Source organism: Peromyscus eremicus, chromosome 8b, assembly GCF_949786415.1.
Source record: "Peromyscus eremicus chromosome 8b, PerEre_H2_v1, whole genome shotgun sequence".
Lineage (NCBI taxonomy): Eukaryota > Metazoa > Chordata > Mammalia > Rodentia > Cricetidae > Peromyscus > Peromyscus eremicus.
Genome location: NC_081424.1, coordinates 2,302,034 through 2,329,054, shown reverse-complemented (window position 1 = coordinate 2,329,054; position 27,021 = coordinate 2,302,034). Strand labels below are relative to the sequence as shown.

Genomic DNA, 27,021 nt, shown 5'->3' with positions numbered 1-27,021 from the left:
CTAGGAATATATATTTTAAAATTAACTTACTCTATTGAACCCCTTTATTGTATTGTATCCCACTTAAATGTAAGGTTTAGATAAAACAAAAATCATTGTCCTGTATTAATTGACTTTTATTTTATGAAACTAACCTTAAAATACCTTAAGATATATCTAGAATGCAATGTATATACTCCACCCAAATTAGTACTAAAACATTGGCTTTTGCTTAAGACAAAGTTCTAGGGCTTCTTTGTGATGATTGTATCATAGAAACGAATTAAAGTTAAGTATTTGAAATCCTAAAATAGGAATGGACTTTCAGTCCCTAACTACACAAATTTATATTCTTTTTAGTCATTCTCATTGTACTTCTTTTCCATGACTGCCCACTCACTAGCAGAACTCTGGTCTCTCTTGTACTGTGAATCCACCCCACTTTGAATAGTGATTGTTGTTATTTGCTCATACTATAAGACATCCATATGAAAAGTAGGGTAGATGCCAATGGGAGTTGTGTGCTCACAGTAATTCTTTCTTTTAAAGATACTATGCAGGATATCTTTATGATACAGGAGGCCATTTCATAAAAAGCCTTAAGAGTACTTAACACTGCTTCTCTTAAGCCTCTTTTTTTGCCTTTTTCCCCCATTAATTTAATTTTCTACTGTTTTAGCCAGACACAGTTATTGCATTAATACTTCTTCATCCTTTCTTCCCCAATCTGCTCAGTAATTTTTGAGTTTGTATGCTTTAAGTATTAGAAATCTCTCTGTTGCCTTACTATAAACTCCATTTTAAATGAAACACTTCCCTTTTTCCAATCAGAAATTATTTTTATTTGTTTTCAACCCATTCCCATCTATAACTCAGTATTCCTAATGCATTCTCCACAATGCAACTAGAAAATCTTTATTACAGATGGTTCTGATCACATCATAGCCTTACTAAAAATAATGGCAAAATGAATTTAAAAAGTAAACAAAAATAAATTCAAATTTCGTGGTATAACATTATTCAACAGAGCTTGTTCTGAGTTCTAGAACTGACTGATTAGGTCTAAAACCAAGATCTATCTTCTTCTGTAACTTGCCAAATTACTGCATATAGACTTTCTATAACAAGAACAGTAGCAGTAACACTTTCCTCTTCATACAGTGTAACACAAACCTTCTCGTTGCTACAAGTTTATAAGCATCTACTATGTGTGTTCAGTGAAGCACTTAATAATTTTATGAATTGTGTCAACAATCCTATGGAGTATATATGTCTTCAGCTTAAAAATCCCCAGACTCATGATTTCTTTTTTTTTAAGATTTATTTATTTATTATGTATACAGAAGAGGGTGCCAGATCTCATTACAGATGGTTATGAGCCACCATGTGGTTGCCGGGAATTGAACTCAGGACCTCTGGAAGAACTGTCGGTGCTCTTAACCTCTGAGCCATCTTTCCAATCTAGACTCATGATTTCAAAAGTGTGAGACCAAAATGAGCCATCTTAGAAATAAGACCAAAATGCTTTCACCCAAAAACTAAGGCTTAATATTTCTCCTTTTAGGAATAGGCCAATAGTTACTGAAACAAGTCAGTTCAGATTCCAGAAACCAGGAAGTGTAAAAGTACAGAATCACAAGGTAGTCACGAGGTAATGCCTGCCAAACTATGGAATGTCCTCTCGCTGTTTTCCAGGGTAACTGACCATAAAAAATGCCCCCACCTGAGGGCAGCCAATGAGAAATGGTGGTGGGCAACCACTCCCTTAGAAGTAAGATTAAGCCATGATTTCTAGAAAGCCCCTAGAAGTGAGCCAATCAGAACAGTACCCGTACTAGCTCCCCTAAATGATGTATCCTTGTGATTTTTTCCTTTAAAAACTGAGCTTGCAGACAGGCGGGCACTTCCTGCAGCCTCCACTGCATTGGATGTATTGGATGAAGTCCCTGCCTAGGCTTGTATTGCTTTTGGATATCCAGAATTAAACCTTGCTTTTGCATTCTGGCTTGCTCGTCTTTGGTGGTCTCTCTGGGGGTCATGATCTGGGCACAACAAAAAGGCAAGTAAGTAACTTACTGACGACTACAGAGCAGTGCAGATTTTTATGCAGAATTTTATGAAACCAAAGATCATAGCACCCGTATCATTCTCTTTTGGGCCCTTATAAGGCCTGGCCGTGAGGCCCCATGTAACTTCCCAAACCTAGTTCGAGTTTGGCAACCTGTCCTGGGACGTGACTTTCGCATACCAGTGACTCAGCATTACCCAACCTAGACCTAGAATTGCATCACCTCTGCCTAGTAACTGCTGAGATGGCATCATCTCATTGGCCCACTATCCTCACTCCCCCACCCCCACCCATCGCCCTGATGTATATAAGTCCACTCCTGATGCAATAAAGTGAGTTCCTGCTTTGACAAGACTCCAGGTCCAATGTGCTTCTGGTGGAATGGGGGAATCTGACACTCATCATCCCGTTCAGCCCCAGGGAGAGACAGGCTGGACTGGTCCTGCCTCCGCAATACCTGTCAGTCAGACCAACAATTCTCTGTTCCTAGCTAGATCCTTCTGCTCTAGCTCCCTTTCTCCACTTCTTGGTGCATGATCAGAAATTAAATTGTCATCTATAAAATGCTCAGTTGTGGTTTGGAAGGTAGGCTCATATCATACGAACATCACAGACACTGCTATACCCATGCAGAAGGTGTAGGACAGGGAAGTGGGGTAAGGATAAGTAGAAGAGAATGTGAGATGCTCTTGGTGATCTATCTCCCTTAGCCTTTTGTATAAATTTCCCCTCATCATTCTTCCCCCTAAACCTCTTACACTGAAGTGCCTCCAGTCCCTAACAACCTGGCTTCCTGGGGCATCTGTACATTTGCATGACACCTTGTTCTCCAGTCGAGATGCTTCTATTTCGCCTACTCCATTAGTGAGGGAGAAATCAACCAGCATTGCAGAACTTCCTCTGCCCTTCCCAAGGTGCTCTGAGCTCCTCTACTGAGCACTCACACATACGAGGTTTTCTCGCCTTTCTCTGAGCTTGTTGCACTAAAAGAGTTCTGTGGTCATTGAATCTCCTCCCTTCCTTTTGCCTCAGCTCACAGAGGCAAAGTTTTATTCATAATCTGTGCCTTCCACCCCAGGTGATTTATAGAACATCTATCTAAGATTGTTTGAATAAATAAACACATATTTGATTATAATTAAAACGTATATAAATGCAATTCACATTAGTTTTCTTTTGAAATAATGGAAGAAAACTGTGTGTACCTCAAAACATTTGCTGAATCTATTAATATTCAATAGATATTTCAAAGTTACTAACTATATTAACTTTAGACAGATTACCTAACTCACTGAAGTTCTCTCTTTTTTGTTTTTTGTTTTTTTGGTTTTTTTTTTGTTTTGTTGACACAGAGTTTCTCTGTGTAGTTTTGGTGCCTGTCCTGGATCTTGATCTGTATACCAGGCTGGCTTTGAACTCACAGAGATCCACCTGGTTTTGCCTCCCAAGTGCTGGGATTAAAGGCATGTGTCACCATTGCCCAGTGAAGTTCACTTTTTTCTAAGCAATTTACACAAGAACATCTTCATGTCTTCATACCATAAGTTATCACTAAGTTACTTTTGTGAGTTGAGCTATTTTAGAAACTTATGATAAAATAAACAGTCTCAGAGTCTATTCTATTTAGATGAAGATTTATCCAGGAGAAATAGAGTCAGGAAAACCAACACACAGTGAGAGTTACTATGTGCTTTTAGTATAAATTGGGAGAATTTTTTCAGACATCAGAAAGACCAGAGAAGCCTTTTTTTTTTTTTTTTTTTGAGGAAATTAAAGCTAGATAGTTTGTGAAAATGTGAACACACTGGTATGTTTATCCCATGGTCAGGATTTGACCAGAATCAGTGCTTTCCATATAAGCAGAATAATATGGTTAGCAGTGGAAAGAAGTTTATTGGTTCCATTGTAAATTTAACTTACAAAAGTTGAGTTGAGTATTTAAATTCAAATGTAAGGAAAGAAATTCAGAATCAAGATCACTTACAGAACCTCTTTAAATGTTTTGGCTGCTGATGGGAAAAAAAATCCCCCAGTAGTGAGTAATGCTGCCTATGTAATAAGTCAGATCAGGCCAAGTTAGTAAATCCAAGTTTAATGTGAGCGGAGCATTCCTGGATGGTCCCAGAGGAGAAGGAGAAGACATGAGGGAAAAACACGAGTGGAAGTCTTGGGCCAAACATTAAAGACCCTTCAGGGGTGGAGATGCTGTTTGGTGGGCTTCTCAGGGGCAGCTGGAGGGAAAGGCTGCTGCTTAGCACACTGAGGATGTGGGGTTAAAATGGGAGGTGTGAGAAGAGTGCAGAATCGGGTCCCAGAGTTGGAGATCACCAACAGCCCAACCTTTTTGGGTATATATGGTTGTCGGTTGGGCTTCCACCTAAACAGCTGCATTTTGGAGTCAAGAAGTTAGTAAGGGGAGAATCAACCAGAATTTCATTATTAAATTATCCTAAGTGAAGTGTTGAGACTAGATTATCAACACAAAATTGATTAGATAAGTAACAAACACCATGAGAGATGATGCCTCTTTTGACCTAAAAGTAGCTCGACAAGGAGACAATAGATATGAGAGAACAGAGCAGTAAAGACTGGCAACTGAGACTTGATTGTGGACCCCAAGTAAGGAAGGAATTGAGGAAGATATTCATGTTTGTAAGGCTGCTGCTGGGCAGGAGGCCCAGCTAGGAAGCTGGCCAGATGAAATGATAACTTGTTTCCTTCGGGACTCACAGAATTGTTTTTGAAGATTGAGAAAAATAATTTATGACAGAATTTACATAATATCTGATGCATGATAGCTCATCTGTAGTCATTCCTATCCCCTTATTTTCTTTCTCAATGTTTTCCAGCAATTTAGCAGCAAGCTGGGATAGAATCCTAGGCTTCTGCTTACCAGCCCAGAGTTCTTTGTTAATGGACTGCTGATCTATAAACAAAGATGAAACATAGGAATTTTAAAGCAAATATTCACAACTTATCCTGGAATTGCTTACAAGCTGACAGCTATCCAATTTATTTTTAGTTTATATTTAAAATGAATCATATGTTCCAAAATGACTGACAGAAACACAGCTTTGTTTCTGAAGCCAATTCATTTCCATCATTTTTGGACACCATTCAGAGTTATAACAGACTTTCATGGTGTTTAAAAGCATTCATCCAGGACAACAACAAATGCTAATTATCATAAAAAAATAAATAGCCCTGCTAACACCATTTTAGGAAGTCCTCCTAGTCAAGAAATATATTTCATCTATCATCCATCTGTTTGGGGTGTGGGAGCAAGAACTGGATGAAATTATCATGTATCAAACTGGACAATACAACCAAGTGGAAATGAACATAAATAGGAGATAGCATATGCAATAAATAGGTCTGGAAAAAGGAACATGTAAATAAAAACAGCACATTTATATCCTTCAGTAAGCAATTGATACATCAGTCCACAATAAAGTCAATACTATTTATCTTGACCAGTGTGACAAATGAGGCCCCTTTCCATCCACAGTCCTGACTATAATTGCATTTCTTCCACAACTTCAAATTGTATTCTACTCTATTTGGGCAATTCACATTTTTTAAAAATTCTATCAGTAGTAATTTTAGAGATCAAATTACATGCAACAAAATTTTATATACTCAGGAAAAGACTTTACCCACAAATTATTTCTATTATATAATACAATAAAAACCAAGTTCTCAAAAGTAAAATTTTAAACTTCAAAAAGATTAATAATATATTCCTTTACCAACGTAGTTAGGTAATCAAAAATAGCACAAAAGTTTGAATAATCAAATGTCCATAAATTAGCATAGGAGTATGAGAGTGAAATCTTTGTCCCCTCAACTGGCCTAGGATCATACCTATAACTATGATTACTAAGCAGCAGGTACCAAATCAACACATGTGAATTAGTTGTTGCATAAAATAGAAAATCCATAATTTTTTATCTTGAGGCTTTATAGACACACTTATTCTATAAACCTATAATTTCTTTAATATTAATATATATTATTTATAAAATTAAATACTTCTGAAATATCTATGTAATTTTCAAAATAATTAGGTGACAAGGCATCTTCTTTTAGGGAGAATAGGTGGATTTAGAGACAAGGTTTTATTCTGTATCATAGGCTATACTTGAACTTGCTGTGTAGTCCAGGCTGACCTCAAACTAGTGGCAATATTACCCATACATATGTTTGGATTACAGCCAAGAGACAGTACCATGCCTAAATGTAAAGCTTTAAACAGGAATTTGAAATGTTTTTAATAAACTTTATTTGAGGTCAAGGTCTCTACAATTATGTAAATGCTATTGACTATACATATATATATATATATATATTTGTTTATTTAAATTTATACTAGGGATGGAAATATTTAGAATATTATTTCTAGATTAGAAAAAGTAATTGCATGTGAATCTTTACCAATTATAGATATTAACTGATTACAAATTCTGTTGTTTATTTGTTCACTTCCTCAAGATGAACATTTCCACATAAATAGACATGGTATGGCTTTTTGTGGTGATATATTGTATACCCCAATAAAGCTTGCCTGAGGATCAGAGGACAGAGCCAGCCACTAGATTAGACATAGAGGCCAGACAGTGGTGGCACACACTTTTAATCCTGTCACTCAGGAAGCAGAGATCCATCTGGATCTCTGTGAGTTCAAGGTCACACTGGAAACAGAGCCAGGCAGCGGTGGCACACACCTTTAATCCCAGTACTGGGAAGCACTCACACCTTTAATCCCAGGAAGTGGCAGCAGGGCAGAGAATGGTATATAAGGTGTGAGGAAACAGGAACTAAAGCAGTTCAGCTGAGACCCTTTCAGATGAGGACTCTGACAGAGGCTTTCAGTTGAGGAAACAGGATTGGCTGAGGAGTTGGTAAGGTGAGGTTGGCTGTGGCTTGCTCTGTATCTCTGATTTTTCACCCCAATATCTGGCTCTGGGTTTTTTATTATATGAGCTTTTCAGATTCATGTTACACCTTTTCACACTTCAATCTTTTGCCAATTCCTTTCTAATTATAAACAGTATGAAAATAATACAAAATAGAGCATGCAATTATGCATATGTATATATAAATGTTTCTACATGTAAAATTAAGTATATATGCTGTTTAGGCAACATATACTCAAATTTATCAAGAGAGAATAGAGAAATAACCTCATCTACTTTCTATACATGTGAAGATTCCCAGGCATTCCCCATATGCAAACCCAGGAGAACTGTTAATACATAGTCTGTTAAGAGAACTTAAGCAATTACATGAAGAAAATTATTTGAAGGGAAAAAACATAATAAGCTTAATAAGTCTAATTTAAGTTAAAAGACCCATTAAAACTGTTTTTGATTTTTAAAGATTTTATTGATAAATGTATAAGCTAAAATTAACAATTTTTTTATTTTTCAACAACATGAATAAGATTATTAACTTCTAATAAGGCTAGCTCTTTCTTAGTTCAGTGAAATAGGTTTAAAACTATTTTCATTGTTTTTCCAACCTTGAAACTCTTTGTTCTATTAGAAGAGTTTCTCTCTGTCCATTTGCATTGATAATTTCATTATAAAATGGATAAATTTCTACACAAAGTTTTGTTCATGGCAAGAATACAAAGTAAATGGAACAAAGCATGTTCCTGCCATATTTGGAGAGAATTTAAATTTAAATGAATTTCAATCTCAATGTAAATTTGAAGGCATAGTGAAAAGGCCTAAAATAAAATGTTTTGCATTCTTATTTAAAGCAATATTTAGAATACTGAAAAATATCCTGAAATGAATCAATTACTATGATAAACATAACAGCTACTTTGTCAAAATAACTATCAGCACAAAACTACACATTTGATTTTATTGTTAATTTCTTATGTTTTCTGAGATTTATTTTAAATTAACAATTAAAGATAACAATCAACCATCATTAATATCCATTAAAACAACATAACACAGACAACTACTGTAGAGAAACATTTATTAAACTATTCTTAGGCAGTGGCATGAATAGTAGTTCATTAAATTCTATGTATAGTTCTAATTTTTAAGTTTTTAATTGTGTCTACACAAAAGCAGTCCCCAAAATTTTAAGTATTTCAATGCTATCATTTGTTCAACATTTTAGAAAAACAAAAGTTTAAATTTCGGTACACTACTTGAAGATGTGGACTTTATTACTTACTATATACATCATTTTCATAAAACAAGAAAATCTATGTCAAAACTGTAAATTTCTTGATGTTGACTGTGTATCATGAAACTTTCCTGTAGAAAACCACTCAATCTAACTGCAATTATTTGTATAATATATTAACACAATACCCATATTATCTCTGTTTTCAAAGTATGGTTCAAACTCCTGATGCTTATTTCATAAATACAAAGAAAATGTATGTGATTTGGTTGTTACTTTTCTGGAACAAGTGTTGATACTTGGCTACATATATCTTTTAGTTCTTTTGCATAAAAACAACAACAACAATAATGATAAATTAACAAGCAACAACAAAATTAAACTAAGCAAAGAAAACAACCCGCAGAAGAACAGAAAGAACCCGGGATGCACGCCAGAAAAGGAGGCCGCCGCTCTTACCCGTGCTGTCGTCGTACACAACTGTGACGGTTTTCCACTTGAAGAACTGCACCAGATCCAAGATGGCACGGCTAAGGGAAGAGAAGTCCGGGTAGAGGCTGACGTAGAAGGAGTCCTTGTTGTCTGACACCTGGTGCTTCCAGCGGGTCTGTATGTGAGGAACCCCCAGGGCATTGCAGATGGACTGTACTGCGTTTGCTGACGAGCTGTGGGAAGGCCCAAAGATAGCAGCCACCCCAAGTGACAGCTGATCACAAGCTGAAGAGGAGAAAGGAGTCTATTAATAACGAGAGGGAAGGAAGGCGTGAACTGCTTAAATCCCAAAGATTTCTTCCTGGTAAAGATCTTTCTTCTTTAGTAGAAATCTATAAATTTGCATTTCATTAATTTTACATATGTAAATCTCATATATATATATATATATATATATGATTATAATTACGTCATTCCTCTCTTCCCTTTCTCCCTCCAAACCTTCTCCCATGTTCCCCTCCTCTCCTTCGTTTTCAAATTCATGGCCTCTTTTTTTTAATTGGTGTGTGTGTGTGTGTGTGTGTGTGTGTGTGTGTTCCTAAATACACAAATAAAACCTGCTCGGTCCATATAATGTTACCTTTATGTATGCAAATGGTCCTAAGCTGACCATTTGATATTGGGTAGCCAATTGGTGTGCTGGCCCCAGGGAGACTTCCTGCCGCTCTCAGCCTTCCCCAGTTGACTGTAGACAGGTCATTGTCTAGGACTGAGGTCTCATGAACTTACGACTGAGTACTTTCAGTTTATTAAAAGAAAGTTTATTCAGCCAAATTCACGGAAACCAAACTTGAAATAATTCTATGAATAATGTCAAGGGAGGGTTGCAAAAAAAAAAAAAAAGGAATATTCTCAGCATAAAATATGTGATGCATGAATACCTAAGCATAGACAATTTAAAATCAGGTAAAATTAAGTTGTAAAAACCACTTGCTTATGCTTCCTTTAAGAATTTTATATGATACAAAAAATTGATTTTGAACATACTGATGACTATTTTCCAAATAATTATAAGAACTCTAAATCAGTGAAAGACCAATTCTGAAATCATACTCAAAAAGAATCATTCATATACTTTGAGACTGATGGCCTTCCTTCACTTGTTTTTTGACAAATCAAAATCCAAGAAAAGCTGAAAACACTTGAAATCATCCTGTACATGTAAACAACACAGGAGCATTTGTTTGTTTGTTTGTTTTAATTTGTTTGGGTTTTGAGAACAGGTTTTCCTCTGTTGCCCAGGCTGGCCTCATCCGCAAAGATCTCCTGCCTCCAGCAGAGTTAGACAGGATAGTAGAATTGTGTCACCTCCCTAGCTAATAAGAGACTAAAAGTATTGTATGAATCAATTAATAATTCAATTATAAAACATCAAAGTATTCATTGGTGGAGTAAAGTATATAATCTATGAAATATAGAAGAAAACAAGCATCAGAAAAAAGTTCCAAAATTTAACATCTAATTTCTTTTCAGACAAAAATGATTAAAAATACTTTTAAATATCTCAGTTGGTTACTCTTTTAAAATTGATCATCAGTGTCATGATCATTGTGTACATTTGTAGAGACTCTAGACGATACTTTAGATCACTCTTCTTGTACACATTTAAACAACATGCAAAAGATAGCATTCACCCTTTTTACATATGGCAAAGAAAGTTACTTATTTGAGTTTTCCTAGCTCTAGGCCAGATTCCAAATGAGTTTTTAATGGTTGTATAATCTGGTAAATTTCTTATAATATTTTATAAACCAGGTGACTTCATTACTTAAGAATTGTGCTAAGGCATTTCCCAATAATATTCTGTTTATTGTCAGGAAAATTTGAGACAATATTTTTACACTGACCCTTTGAAGTCACCATTAAGAAATCTATTATTATTTTATTTATATTTTTCTTACTCCATATGATTTAGTCTGAATGTTTTCATTAACATCAGAGTTTCTTCTTCCTTAATGGAAGTGATCATGAGTTACATTACTAATAAAATGTATTTGTCTTACAATTAATGACTTAGTTTGCATTTGTTGTGACAAACAGAGCATTTCACAGTCAACTCTAACCTTTTCCCTCCAGTCTTTTAAACCTTTTATCACCATAACATGGATCTGAAATGTGGAAACTAATTTGTATTCACAAAGATATGAATTCAAAGGGCAAGCAGCATAAGGCTTTGGAAAACACAAGTTAGCATCTGGGGAAAAGATAGAGAATTTCATCTTGAGCAGCATTGTATCTTATCAACTGTCATTAATATTAATAAGCTTGGAAGAACACTTCATCAAATTAGAATTACAAATAATTATATATGTTTCCATCAATGTAAGGTAGCTAGTAAAACAATATTAGCATTATAGAAAGGTAAACATTGTTTTAAAGTATATTGTGATAACAAAAGCTATGTTAGTCCATTCTGGCAATGTCTATTACAGGAATTCTAACTGTGCCAAAGATAGGACCTGCCTTCCTATAATATTATCTATGTATATAAGCAATGATCACCTATGTGACAATATGTAAATATGTACCCATCAAACAGATTCACTACTGATACTGCCGTTTGCATAATATATGCCTGGGTAATGGTTCTTTTTCAAAAAATTGCTTTAATGATTTTATTTAATTTGTGTTGTTTTTGGTCCACATGTTAGTCTGTACACCACATGTAAGTTTGTATATTTGCAGTGCCATCAGAAGCCAGAAGAGGGAGTCATGTCCCCTGGAACTAGAGTTACAGGTAGTTGTTCATTGCCATTCAGGTGCTGAGAATTTAACCTGGGTCCCTGGGAAGAATTCTTTTATCATTTACTTTAGTTAGTTTTTAAACACTTTAATAACAGTGAATGGAGATCAGTAGGGAAGAATAGTTTGTCCACCAAAAATTTAATTTCACTTAAAAGCGTTTTTCTTTTTCTTTTGTAAATGCTAACTACATCAACATTTTCTCTAATAAAATGCATGCAGATATTAAAGACAAATCCTTCCATATAAATGTTCTTAATAATTAATTAACTATATTAGGGAATCAAGAACTCTCTTAAGTACACCTCGAAATCTGAATTCTAGAAACCATAGTATATAGCTATTAATTACCTTTCTTAGATGCTTCAAAACTATCATAGAGGTTGATCTTCTGGGTATCATAAGTTAAAGTGGTGTTGGGCAGCAGAGTCCTGTTCCTGTTGATTGTGTTCACAGCAAATCTGAATGCAAGTTCCTCAGCTCCCATTGGGCCAGACTCCACATATTCAAAAATACCACCTAGCAAAGCAAGAGGACAATTATAGAGGTGTTAAATTGTCTGAATGTTTTGAAACTTCCATATATGTATAAGTGAGTGAGGGAGTGAGGGAGTGAGTGTGTGTGTGTGTGTGTGTGTGTGTGTGTGTGTGTGTGTATGAGTATGTGTGAGAGAGAGATGATCTGTTTCACAATGGGATTTGTATTTACTTTTTCTATGAACTTTTAGATATTACATACTATAAAAAAGCTTCAGAATTTTTGCCTAATTTATCATTGTTTAAAGGTACTTTTTCCTTTGTATTTTATAATTACTTATTTTAAGGCAACAAACATAAGCTGAAAATTATATGCTCAGTTTTTATACTATAACCTAGAATTGTCAATACTGAATAATGCCAAACTATAATGCTTATTGTTGGGAAGACTGAATTAAAATTTTCTTCATTATGTAAGACATCACAATTCTTTAGCCCATTCTTTATATTTATGATGACTTCTTGGCAAAATATCCATAATGGTACAAGAGCAGCATTTAAATATTGGGGTAGCCAACAAATATCTAATTGGACTTAAAGCCTACTCAATATTTGAAAATTCATGACAGATCCTAGAAATATAGCCAACTCTCTGTGGCTAGAGTGGTCATAGTCCCTAGAGGAGAACCTACTATTTCTTATTTTCCTAAACCAATGTAATATTTAGCTGTATTAAAAATGCTTATACTTATGTACAAAGTAACTATAACTCCCACTCCTCAAAAAATAGGCTTCTTTTTGTAGCAGAGGCTGCTACAGAGCTCCATAAGTGATCAAAATGCAGACAGTATATGACTGCAGGGTGCACTACCCCGGTTGGTACATCCACAACACAACCCCATACCTGACTCAGGGAACATTGTAGAAGAAAGAGTAGAAAGAGTATAAGAGCTAGAGGATCCAGATGTTCATTACTAGATAGTGTCTACAAGACTTGACAGGGATCCCATACCCATAACATCTCAACAACATGGTTGCTTGAACAAGACCTGCATAATGGCAATGCCAGTTGACATGTCAATTTTGTTGGGGAAATTTTATAAGACCCCATTCCTAGATGAAGAATTACAGGCAGTCAAAGGCTGTTGAGGGAAGGAAAGACAGTTTTCTTCAAGACTAAGATTCCCAGATAAGTTACACAGTTTCGACTGTACTCATGTATGAAATTACATAAAAATAAATAAATAATAAGTTAAATATTTACATAAATAAAAACACATAAAAGTATAGAAAATTATAAATTTTAGTATTTTTTCCTATATAAAATTTAGACAGCCAGGCGATGGTGAAACACGCCTTTAATCCCAGCACTCAGGAGGGAGAGGCAGGTGGATCTATGTGAGTTCGAGGCCAGCCTGGGCTACAGAGTGAGTTCCAGGAAAAAGGCGCAAAGCTACACGGAGAAACCCTGTCTCAAAAAACCAATAAAATAAAATAAAATAAAATAAAATTTAGACAAATTAGCATTTTGCTATGCCATCTCCTTCAGAAGCCATGGCAGTCATGAATGCTGTTTCTCCAAAACAAAGCTCCTCTCTTACCTGATTTAAAGAACTGTTAAGTAATTCAGTGTGAGTGGCCCAGCCCCACTTCTTCACTCTTGTCCCAGCCTTCCTCCTCTCTGGCATCATTACGCTCTCTTCATATGGAACTGAGATGTCTAACCTTCATAGAATCTTTTTCTTATTGTCAGCTTGGGGAATAGAATGAAAGGGGACATACACATGAACTCTCTGTAACCTCTGTCCCTGAGAAATGAGTGCTACAAAGATGAAAAATACTTCTCTTTCACCCTTTAAAATCCACACCATGTACTTTCAGGACAATCATACACAAATTAAACTTCCCTAAATGTATCAGTTTCTAAGTTGGCAACTCATACCCTGCAAAAGTTACTTTAATGCCTGAATGTCACCTTCCACTGTGGATAGCAAAGCACTTACTGAAGTTTAATAAGAAGTATGCTATTGTAACACCTCCTCTAACTATGAAGAATTAGAACTCAGAAAACAGGTATAAGAAAAATTGATATTCAAGAAGAATAAGAAAAATTATAATTTGATGTCATACTGGCTTAAAATAACCAAATTGATGTTGTAGTTACTAAAGCAATCAACTTGAAAAATAGAATTTTAACATATATAAAATTGTTCACTGGTTATGTTAAGCAGAAGAATAATGAGTAATTTACATTTCCAATGGTTATTCATAACCAAACCACATGCCTTGCAAATGTCAAAGGCAAGAGTGGTATGAAGAGGATCTGTAAATTCAGAATAGATTTACCTTGTGGCTCAGCACTTGCCACTTTGTCAACTGGACAGTTGTTTAAAACCTCAATCTGTTTGTTTTGTTTTCATTTTTGTTTATTTTTTGAGGTGGGAGGATGATAAGAAATTCTGTTAAGTGGAGTTGTTTTGAAGATGAAATGTTAGCTTATACAAAGTACTGAAAAAACAGGCATTCAGCAAGTGTGAAACTCACTAAGTCTTCAAAGTAATGTGATGTAGGAAAATCTAACAAGAACGAGCTCTGTTACCACAAACCATGAGCTAAAATGTCACAGAGCCAAGGTTATAATGTGTCCACACCTCACTTCATCATGTTGCCTATTCCACAAAGAATCTTCAAAAGTTCACCAGGCGAAACACACAGAATTTCCTGTGCTGTGTGGCATGATGGCTCCAATAAGATGTAATGAGATATTGAAGAATTTGCACATAGAAGTAAAAAAAGGCTTGTATCTATCCAAACTTTGAAAGTTTATTATGAATAAAAAGTCACTAAGAAATTGGAAACATGGAGTAGTTTACAAATTCCAAAATAAGATAAAAAATTGTTATTTCTGTGTGATATACTGAAATGGTCAATATTTGATGACAGTGACTTCAAACCTTCTTATCCTTACTCCTGGTCATAAATAATTCAGAAGAAACATTACACACACATGTTTCAGCACTGCTTTGAATATGTAAAGAAATCTTTCAAATTGTTTGGGATAACTCATTCTCTAACTTAATTAAATAAAATGAACAATTTTAATTGATTTAATCTTAGATTCTAATTTTTTATCTATTAAAAACAAAACAAAACATTAAGGCAAAATATCTTCTTTAAGAAAGAGGGACCCAATATTATTAACTGGAGATATAACAACAACTAAGCACTCTGACATGTTCAGGACAGGTTTCAGTAGGAAAGACTCCCCCCCCCAAATTCTATTAAAAACCTACTTAAAAGAGAACTTGGATGATGGCACAAATCTAGGAGTTTATATGCAGGTAGGGCTTAAACTCTATTTATTTAAACACGAAAAGGTTAACTTATAACACATTAATGTCACAATAGAAAAAAATCACTATAATAGATGTTATAAAAATACTTGAGGAATTTGCTTGTTGATTTTAGAAAATCAGAAAACAAAGAAATAGTGATATTTTCTTAAGATGGAACCATGAACAGACCTTTATATTTAATGGTAGGATGGAAAGAAGCTCCATTTTAGTCATAATAGGACAAGAATAGATGCAATAGGCACTTTAATGTTCATCTTATTTCAATATATGAGACTCAAATATCTTTTGTAAATAATGTTGCATGAAAATAGAAAAATTGTAGAAATGTGTCTCCAACATGCTTCCACCAAAGAAATATTAAAGGGACTTGATTTTGGTCATGTAACTGACGAATTCTTTTTCACATTTGATTGTTACACTTTTCCTGATTATTTCATGTAAGGTAAAACTAAAACTGTTTAAAAGATGTATACAAATCTAGGATATCAACACCTGCTTCTTCTTTTGATGTACTATCTGTGCAATGACAGATGTGCTTGCTAGGCAATATTACTATCACAAAACCAATGTTAGATGGAATACAGGCCAGGAAAAATACAGCAAAGAGCTACCAGATATACAGACAGGCTTGGTTCCACATTTACATTTGAACATTAACTGCCCATTTTTGTTCAGCTAGAAAGCATGGAACTTTTTAAAAATCAGCTCATGAATGCTTTTTTTCATTTCAGAAGATAGACAAACAGATGGACTCTGCAGCTATGTCAAAAGTGCAGAGATGTTGCAGTGAGACTGTCATGATTGGCTGTTCTTGATTTCTCTACTAAAGTATTCACAGAACTGGGTTGTGTTAAAGGGTCTTATTTGGAAATCTGAAAACTGAGCTGAATGAGTACTCCGGGAGATCTACTAACACATATAATCAGGGCTAGTTATAGCACAGGAGAAATCATGCACACATAAACATACTTTTGATTCAGGTCATGGTAAGAATGAAGACCAACAACTGCCTGAGAACTAGAGGAAGATACAGTGATGGTGCTGAATGATCTTCTCAGCCTCTCTAAACAAGACTTGCTCACCAATGCACTCCATTTCTCATGTTCTGTGTGACTAAACATAGTGAGCTATGAAAGTGCATTACTGATTTGTAACTGTGAAAACAGAAAGATCTGTTTCCCTGTTGGTACCCAACTAAAGGGGCGGGGGACCAAACCCTGTATTCTGTGAATGTCATTATCTGTTTTCTAGAGAAACCTTTAAGAATAATGTTCTAGGCCTTGTCTAGGTGCACACACTAATCTCAATATACAGGAGGCAGAAGCAGACAGTTTTTTTCTGTGAATGTGACACTAACCTGACCTATAGAATTCCAGGACAGTCAGGGCTATACAAGGATACTAAGTCAATAATAATAAAAGAGGATTGCTTGAATAGTTCACAAATCATATTTGGTGGGTAAATTCTAGAGTGATAAATATATAGACCTCATGATCTATATTGAAGTAGCATGTTAGTAATCTATAAGTGTGTTCATGGTGGACTTATACTAACGTTAATCCAGTTTGAAATTTTTGGGATTCAAGGGACACTTGTTTCCAAATACTTTACTCTTTACAGCAAGGATCCAGACAATTTTTACTGCCTTTCCATGCTTACCTTTTTATTTCTCACATGGAAAAATATAATCTAATCTAATTATTTTTTGGCGGGTTTGTTTCTGTGAATTCAAAGAAGGGTGTTATATTTCTTCTATTTATTATTTAAAATATTAAATAATAAAGTCACTGCAGCATTCTATCACAGGCTTGCTAGAGGAAGGAGTGGAGACTGGAGGAAGAATGACAGAGTTTCACTGCTGTTTTGTAGACGGAGACTAAATGGTAAGAGGCTTCCACAGATGCCAATGATGCCAAAACTTTCCCATCAGTCTCTGACTCACAAACAAACATCACTGCCCAATAATGAAATGAAATACTTATCAGTCAGTTGCTGAAACCTTGCCATACTTTTCTTCTGTAGATCAATATTAACTACTACAAAGGACTGTATGACTCATAAACTTATGATGAATATGACAACCAAAAAAACCTCTAACCCTGAGACTTTCATGAGATCTCATCTTAGAGTGGGTAAAATCACTGCACTATAGACTTTTAATTTAATATGAAAGTCAATGTTCTGAATGACAAATCACCCATTGTTCTCCCAGAATATGTACTTGTTTTCTGAGTAAATTGTTTTACTAAAATTATTTTCCATGTACCTCAGCACAGTTGAACAAGCATCTATCTCCTCACTTGTAATTTTGTAGAAGTAACTATTCAAAAGATAAAAAATTGTTAACTGCCTTTAATTTTTATACAGTATGCTTTTAAATCATAGATACAATTTTTTGAAATTATAATAAAATTACATCATTTTCCCTTCTCTTTCCCCCAAATTCTCTCATATATTACCTATGTTTTTTTAAACTCGTAGCCTATTTTTTCATTAAATTGTAACTTATATCTAAATATAAGTTACATAGTTATTCCTAAATATAAGAACAGTCTCAGTCTGTATAATATTACTCATATGTGTATTTTCAGGACTGATCATTTGGTATTGGCTAACCAATTGGTGTGTTCTTCCTTGGGAAAGACTGTTTCTCCTGCTTTCAGAGTTCCTTAATTGCCTATAGGCTTTTCTGTGGAGTTGAGACCTCCTGGGCTTTCCCCTTTCACCTTAGCATATCTATTGTTGCTATTCTAAACTTGAATAACAATGGTTCCCACAGAATCTGGTTAAACAGTGAGTGACACTGTTAAGAGAAGTGGCCTTGTTGGCAGAATTGCATCACTGGTGGTGAGCTTAGAGGTTTCAGAAGCTCAAGTAAGTCAGTCCCAGTGTCTCTCTGTCCGTTGCCTGTGGACATGGATATAGAATTCCCAGCTACTCTACAGCATCTAACCTGCCTGAGTGCCACCATGCTCCCTGCCATGATGAAAATGGACTGACTAAGCCTCTGAAACTGTAAGCAAGCCCCAGTTAACTGCTTTCTTTTATAAAAGAGCTGCTGTGATCATAATGTCTCTTCACAGCCATAGAACACTAGCTAACATACATTACTCCTGCTAATAGTTTATCAAACCATAAACCCTTAGTGAAACAGAATCCAATGCCTCTGTTTCTTGGCAAATGGCACTTCTCTGCTCAGGAACCAAGTCACTGCCTGTATACACAGGCACACACACACAAATTTGCAGTGTTTTTATAATGCATTATGAGCTCAAGGAAAGGGTGGTCCTCTCCCTCTCACAATCTGCAGTGGAAGCCACCTCTAGCAATCTATGTCTTAGTTTTATGTTCTCATAATTCCAGATCCATTTAAACATTTTAATTCATACTCTTTCTTGCTATTTAATGCTTAAGAATGTTAAGTCACTATAAAATAAGTTTGTGTATGGGTCCACTCTGATTGAAGGATGAAAGTTTCTCACCATCAACATTTATTGAGATCAGACTACATATCAGACATTGTTATAATACTTAAATTATAACTTAGTTACTTTTAAATTTCTGTGATAAGACATCATGACAATTTACAGAGATGTATTGAGGATTACAGGTTCAGAGAATGAATCTACAATCATCATAGCAGGGAGCATGGCTTCAGGCAGACTGCAATGAGCTAGATCAGAACCTATGAGTTTACATCGGATCCACCAGCATGAGGCAGAGAAACTTCACTGGGAAGGGCATGGGCTTTTGAAATCTCAAAGCCCGCCCCCAGTGACATACTTCCTCCCAGAAGGCCATACTTTTCAATCCTCCTCAAGTAGTTCTCCTCCTCAAACAAGTCTGTGGACCAAACATTCAAAACATGAGCTCATGTGGGCCGTTCTTATCCAAACCACCACATTCTACTCCCTTGATCCCTTTGGCTTTTGGCCATATTATAATACAAAATGTATTTATTACAAGTCTAAAAGTCCCCATAGTCTGTCATAGTCCCCATATAGTTTAAATATCCAACATCCAAAATTTCTTCTGAAACTCAAGGCAATCTCTTAATTGTTACTCCTGTAAAATAAAAATCAAATTATATGTTTTGTGATGATATATTTTGTCCCCTAATATATTGTGCACCCTAATAAACTTATTTGGGGATCAGAGAACAGAGCCAGCCCCTAAATTAGACATGGAGGCCAGGAAGTGGTGGCACACACCTTTAATCCTAATCACTTGGGAGGCAGAGATCTATCTGGATCTCTGTGAGTTCAAGGCCACACTGAGAGCCAGGTATGGTAGCACATCCCTTTAATCCCAGCACTCTAGATCTCATGTCTTTGCTCAGGAGGGCCACAGGTCTTTAATCCCAGAAAGCGACGGCAGGAAGCAGAAAGGTATATAAGGCGTGAAGACCAGGAACTAGAGGCTTTTAAGCAGTTCAGCTGAGATCCATTCGGATGAGGACTCAGAGGCTTTCAGTCTGAGGAAACAGGATGGCCTGAGGAGCTGGAGAGGTGAGGTTGGCTGTGGCTTGTTCTGCTTCTCTGATCTTTCAGCTATCACCCTGGCTGAATATCTGGCCCCAGGTTTTTTATTAATAAGACCATTTAAGATTCGTGTTACAATGTTTCCAACATACTATCACACAGAATATACATTACCATTCAAAAATGGAAGGAGTCAAACTGTCAGAGTAAGCAAATACTGAACCAAAGCAAGACTGAAATTCATCAGGACAAACTCCAAATCCTGTACCTCAGTGTCAGATGTCAGAGGGCTTAAGTTGCTGCATCCTTCTAAGCTTTCTGACTGACACACAATCCTCTCTTGGCCTGATTCCATTCCCAGTATGCACCTCTCCCTGGCAGATATCCCATGGCTCTGACACTTTCAACATCCTGGGGTCTCCATTGCAATCCAGGTTTCACTTTCTCATATTTACACAGTGGTCTCTCAGGGCCTCCAAACAAGGACTCTGCTGCCACTTGTCTGGCCTCAGTCACTTTGCTTAACAAGAGGAAGATCCCGCCAGTACAAAATGTACAACAATTTGAGGAGGTAGGGAAGACCAGGAAATTTAAAGTTGGAGCCAAGGTTTGTGTTGAAACAGATAAGTAGAAATGGAATAAGGAGAGTGTGGCACTAAGGGTGAGACACTGTCCGGCTATTACTGCGACTTGTGAAAGGAAAATACTTGGGGGATTTTTCTGGTTCTAAAAATCAACAAATCAAAGCTTATGCAAATACAATTTTTTTTTTTTTTTTGTGTGTGTGTGTGTGTGTGTTGGAAGTTCTATCCAAAAATCACAACAGTGTTCAAAATATCAACAAAATAGAGAGAATTTTATAGCTATAAATAAAGTAACTTAAAAGAAATACTGTATACATGTATTAAATGGCAAATAGGAGACTCCTGTGGATCCTATTATTGTAGCATGAAAAATCTAGAACACAATCCGCCGAAGCACTTTGTAAATTGCAATGTTAATAGTTGATGCTTATAATGAAGACTCTATAGAATAGAATACTAAATTTCTTTTTCTTCTTCTTTTATTTATTTGTGGGGGGGAGCAGGGGTTCAAGATAGGGTTTCTCTGTAGCTTTGGAGTCTGTCTTGGAACTCACTTTGTAGACCAGGCTGGCCTCGAACTCACAGAGTTCCTGTTTTACAGGAATACTAACTGCAGATAATGAGGATGAGCAGTAGAGATTGAACACAGAAATAGTGTACATATATGTGAATCTGCCAAAAAAATTAATGCTTAGGCATAATCTTTCATGCAAATCAGAGTCTGAAGAAAGTATAAATATCTAGTCAAGTCAGAGACAAAGTAAGGAAACTAAAGGTCTACACTTTTAAAAGAAAGCAGTACGCCTTGATAAAGTATTTCTATTGACTTTGTATAGATAAAGGGAGTATCTTACAATCAAATGAAATTACTGTGGAGCCTTGTGGGTTCATCATGGATAATGAGACCACACATACAAATACATGTGCACACACATAAACATGGACACAGACACACATACACACACACACACCCCAAAAGCATATTTTTAGTCAAAACTACAATACTCCAAACTTCCCAAGAGAATTAAACTGTAAGTTATAATAAAGTGAATTTAAAAATGTTTGTGTATATGGGTGCTTGGTCCGCATGTATGTATGTCTGTATACCACTAGTGTGCCCAGTGTCTGTGTCGGCCAGAAAAGGGTGTGGGATCCCTTGGAACTGGAGTGACAGGTGGTTGTTAGCCACCATATGGGTCCTACGGATGGAACCCAGTACTCTTTAATAGCCAATGCTCTCAACTCCTGAGCCATCTCTCTAACTCCTCAAGTGAGCTTTTCTAAACATTTCATTTAACAAACTCATGTAACATATTTGCCAGAACCTAAACCGTTGGGTTATGTGTTAAAACCACAGCTCTTTGCTGAGTATCATATAGTAGATACTTAAATAATATTTCTTACACTAACATAATTTTGTTGACTTGCACAATCAACATATAGGCTTTGAGGAAGAAACTATATGAATCAAAATTCCACTGGAAGAAAGGTTAATGCAAGTAGTATCAAACATTACCTGTGTACAAATATGATCATTATAGAATTATTTTAAAAACTGAAATAAATCCCAATCTAAATGTACATATATCTCTGCATTGGTTCTGTATAACATCATAAGCTACCAAAGAACAATATGTATCAATTAAAATGCTTAGATGGATATTTACTGTTATAGAAAATGTTCAGAATATATTATTAATAAAACAGGGTATGGATGACACAGTATGATGAAATAATAAGGCCTTAGAGTTATTCTGCTCTGCTCATAGTCTAGCTTAGACATGTTGTTCACAGTCCTGGGAAATTACTTAATTTTGTCTATTTTGTTTAGTTCTGGGGAAAATGCTGTTATTGGAATCACTGAGAGCTGTCTTCATACGATAAAACATTTAAATTCTTCAAACAACAACAAATCATGATTTCATTAAATTGTATTTATTCCATTTTAATTATGCCAATATATTTACTTTTATATAAAAATGAAATGAATAAACATGAATAGAAGTGTTCCCTAAATAATATGAATAATACTTATGTCTAATAAGTAATACTATTCTCTAGATTTTGGGGAATAAACTAAATTTCCTCTTCCTGATATCATATTATAGCTAAAACTTTTCATGATAGAAAAACTTGTGGTATAATATTATTAAGTTATGTATTCTTAAAATTGGAGAGAGAGAAGCTGGGTGTGGCTCATGGTTATAACCCCAGCACTCAGGATGTGGGAGCAGGAAGCCTGGGAGGGGTTCCAGGCCAGTTAGGGCTACCCAATACCCTCTGCAGGGAAAATACTTGGATGGAAGCAAAAGGAAGAATATTTTTAATCAGAAGAAATACTCAAATATTGATTCAAATATTCATTATAGGAATTAATTACATCCATTTTATAAAACAATGCCCTTGAAGGTTAAACACAAAGATAATCCTTTAGAGAGGCACTTGCAGGCAGGCAAATGTAATGTCCCCTTTCCATCCCCCAGCAAAGCACTTTTCTTCTTAACAGAGTATGGGAATTACTTGTTCACTGAAACTTTCTCCTAGGTTTCATATGTGCTTAGTGATTCACAATCAAACTATTTAAATTAAAAAAAAGTCAGTTTTTATTGGAAACACTTATATTTAGAAATCAGTACAAAACAAGTACATGAAATTAATTTTAAAGTCATTTCAAAAGTTGCTTTCTGTGCAGGCAAGCTGCTAGAGGAGAAGGTTTCTAGCTGGTAATTCTCCTGAGATAGGCTCTCTAGATGTGGTGAAGGGAGGGTTGCAGAGAATCAGAAAAAACTGACAATTTTCTTTTAACATGAGACTGGTGACTGCCCCTCTGCTTAGTCTTCAACAAATACTTCATTTAAAGGGAAACATTGATTAGGAAGTATTATTTATTTAGATTTATTTATTTATTTTATTAAGTTTTACCTGACAGCTCTTGCTCTTCAGACCAAAAATGCATCAGGGGTGTGCAGATTGAAGCTAGAGAACTCCACCAGGTGAAGGTCTTCTAGACATTATTAGTTCCTTAGGACATTACTCTCCTATCTTCTCTATATTCTTACACTGCTACACAAATTACTGTAAAGGATAACTTAATTGATTTCAACAAAGACAAACGACTCCCTCGCAAAGCAACACCCCTGTGAGAAGACTGAAGAGCAACCAAGGGTTCCTCTGCTGATGAGCTGAAAACTGACAGGTTTAAGCAACACTTTCTGGTATTCCCATTTGCATAAAGCCACAGATCAGAAGAGAGACATTTAGTGCTTTACAATTCAAAACTCAACTCCCATTCTCTGTTTCATTTATCGTAACAGATGTTCTGATTATCATTCCCTGGTCACCATCTACAGTGTACATGTTTATATAATTACAAAAGAAAAGAGGTTAAAACATGTGCCTCATCCAATACTGTCAGAATGAACTGATACAAGGCTTCATACTGGGGAACTAAGAGAGGAAGAGTAAATGTAATCCTTATAAATATACATAAGCAACAACTAAAATTCCTTTCTAACCCAATCTTCATAAATGGATTCCTCCCAATAGACATATGAGAAGCAACATACATCCTTATCTGCTTAGTGTGACCTAGTTGAAGGCTGCCTAGAGGCATAGGAGAAATTTGTACTACATTTATAGGATGCCATGAATATGTATGTCACTTTTTTTCAAAGGACAACAAATAAACCATATTCCTAATCTGAGTGAAAGTGTCATTTGTTTTTCTTCTCACATACCTATTTGTGCCACAGAAAATATGGCACAATGTACACAGTAGAGGAAAGCCGAGAGAAGGTTATTTACAGGCACATTCACAGAATGAAGACATGCACAAAACTGTACAAACGGAAACAAAGCTATTTTCCCTCTAAAGCAGTAAGGATGTTTGAGCTGTTATACACACTACCTACGTCTTCATCCATCTGATTTTTATCAAGTATCTCTTGATAGAAATGGATATACCGATGATACCAATAGATACTATGTATATCATTTTAATAATATGGGAATTTGAAGGATAAAATTAAAAAACATTAAGATTTATTTTAAAATATATTTTTAAAAATTTTAATTATGTGCACTTACATGTATCAGTGGGGATATATATCATATATATATATATATATATATATATATATATATGATATATATATGAGTGCTGGTACCCACAAATGACAGAGGCATCAGATAACCAAGGTGGCAGTTCACAAAAGCCGGGAACTGCAGCTCTGAACTAAACCTGGTCCTCTGCAAGTGCAGTAGGCACATTCTAAACTGCTGAGCCATCTCTTCAACCTGAGGCCAAGATTCTGATTCCATTTGTGACAACAATTAACTGAACTTTAAGCTTGTCAGTTAGGTGTCTTTTGCTGGAGTTTACCTAATAGTGAGCAGAGGAGATTGGAGAACCAAGGGAAGAAGAGATCTTTGATTCTTTATCTGTCTGACTCCAGGATCCAGCAAAATGCACACACACATAGAAGACATTTATTAAACTATGATGAAAATGAAGGAGGGGATCATTCAGAGGGGCTGTAAGATCCTTGTTAGTCAAGACTGTTTGTGACATTCTGTAGTTTATTTTCATGGCAAGCAAAACAGCCTTGTTCAAAAGCACACAGTAAAGAAGTGAGAAAACTGAACTCCAATTCTTCTAATTACAAGTATCCAACAACTCTACTGTATTTTAGCATATCTACAAACACACAAGATAGAGTATATATATATATATATATATATATATATATATATATGTTTGTGTGTGTATATGTATATTATATACATATATGTAATATAAATATAAACATCTAGCTATATAGACAGAGTTGAGATGTAGTGAAATTTAGGAATTCAACTAAAAATGAAAACATTATTATTCATGGACTCTCTTATAGAATCTGCCTGTTCTGTGAATTTGTCAAAAGTTAGAGTCAGAAATCAATAAAACTGTTTCATCTTGTACTAATGTTGCAAAATTCATTTGAAATTGTGAGCCCTTCCCATTTACATTTACATATTGTTCATGCTATCTCTCCAGTTTTTTAGATCTACTTTCTACTTTCAAGGTTCAGGCCACCCACACTGGTTTGTAGATTTGGAACATTTAATTGTACCTAAAAATGGAAGCTATTTAATATTATGTTTTAAAAATTACATATTGCCATGTAGAAACTATCATACCTTGCTTAGCAAAAAAAAAACCAAAAAACAAAAAAAAGATATTCATTTTAAAATAGGTCATTATATATTAAATAAATTATTGGCTTCTTAAACTATCATTATGTGGCTTCTTAAACTACCAAACTTATCTTCTAACAGCCATAAAACACTGAACAGCGTTCTATAGCAAGCTTTTATTTTGAAATACTTGAAGAAGTGTTTTGAAATGGTATTAACTTTTAAAATAGAAACAAGATATTAAATCTGCTTTTTAAATTTCTTAAAGAATGTGTAACTTTCTCTACTCCTTAGAGAAATAAATTCTCAATAGGATTTCAATTTCAATTTTAGCTACTACATATTTTTCAACAGTATAGATAAACTTTATATTTGTATTTTATATCCTTATATTTATCATATGTAAATATTATAAAATAATTATTATACTTTATATTTATATTTTTACACAACAGTATCTGCTCACACCTAAAGTTCATTCTGAATAGAAATTCCAATTGTAGAACTTGAAAAAAAGTACAATTTTCCCTTATTCTTTGCAATTATAAAAAGTAATTAATGACAAAATTGTTGGTCAAATGTATGAAATTCCTGGTTGTTAAATCCCAGGTCATTGCTTTGGCTTTAATAGAATATGTCATATAATGCATAGCTCCCTAATATAATTTAACCTATAAATTGGGCTTCTGACCCTTTCATCAGTGAAACAGAGACTACAAAGCATAGAATTCATTACAAATTCATGGAGCTTCTCAAACATGAAAAGGCACTGCTTATAATTCATTGCTGGGTTATTTTTAGTTTATGAAAGAGGGTCTTTACCAAAAGAGAGTAAAAGCAGAGCACATTAAGTCATTGTATTATCCCTAGATTTTGTCGAGTGTGAACTTAAAGCTTCTTCACAGTTTTATTCTCAAGATTACTCTGTCCCTGAAATCAAACAACTTTTATTTTTCATAACATGGATTTCAGTATAACAAGCATAAATCCTGTTTACAAAAAAGTTTAGTGATGGTCTTCTCTCTTGCAATGATCTACCAGACTTCATTGCATCCTCGGCACCAGACTTCCAACCTTTTCCTTCAGACCTCTAACACAATGCCACTTCTGTGTGTGATGCCTGTGATTGAACCAGTAAAATCAACTACTTACTTGCTTTGGCTACATTGTGAATTCTATTCTGTGCAGTAGAAACTGCTGCTGTATATGTTCATCCGCCTGCTTTTTATTCCTACACGTACTCTATTTGCTTATGTTACAAGATCATTCACTTAAGACATTGCATCTTTTGGCATTATGCCTGCCAAGATCAAGTTGAAGTGACAATCGGGACACTAGACAAATGGTGGCAACATTAGGATATACTCAGTAAGCAATTTGAACATTCGATTGATTATGAAGAAATAAAAGATATAGGGGAAATAGACAGCAATCTAAATTTAAACGTGTTTCCTTGATTAAGACTTAGACCAATGTGATGGAAGTCACTCCGACACTCAAATGAAGGATGAATCTAAT

General features: G+C 35.2%; 1 protein-coding gene across 3 annotated transcripts in view; it reads right to left on the bottom strand.

Moving 5' to 3' along the window:
• The window catches only part of Grik2 (glutamate ionotropic receptor kainate type subunit 2), a 631,292-nt gene that overhangs the window by 398,787 nt on the left and 205,484 nt on the right, over positions 1–27,021 (bottom strand). For all 3 annotated transcript variants that reach the window (XM_059272429.1, XM_059272428.1, XM_059272430.1), the window contains exons 3-4: positions 11,780–11,947; positions 8,654–8,911 (exon numbers count right to left, since the gene is read on the bottom strand). In XM_059272429.1, the coding sequence (XP_059128412.1) occupies positions 8,654–8,911; positions 11,780–11,947 (426 nt within the window). The remainder of the gene's footprint in view (positions 1–8,653; positions 8,912–11,779; positions 11,948–27,021) is intronic.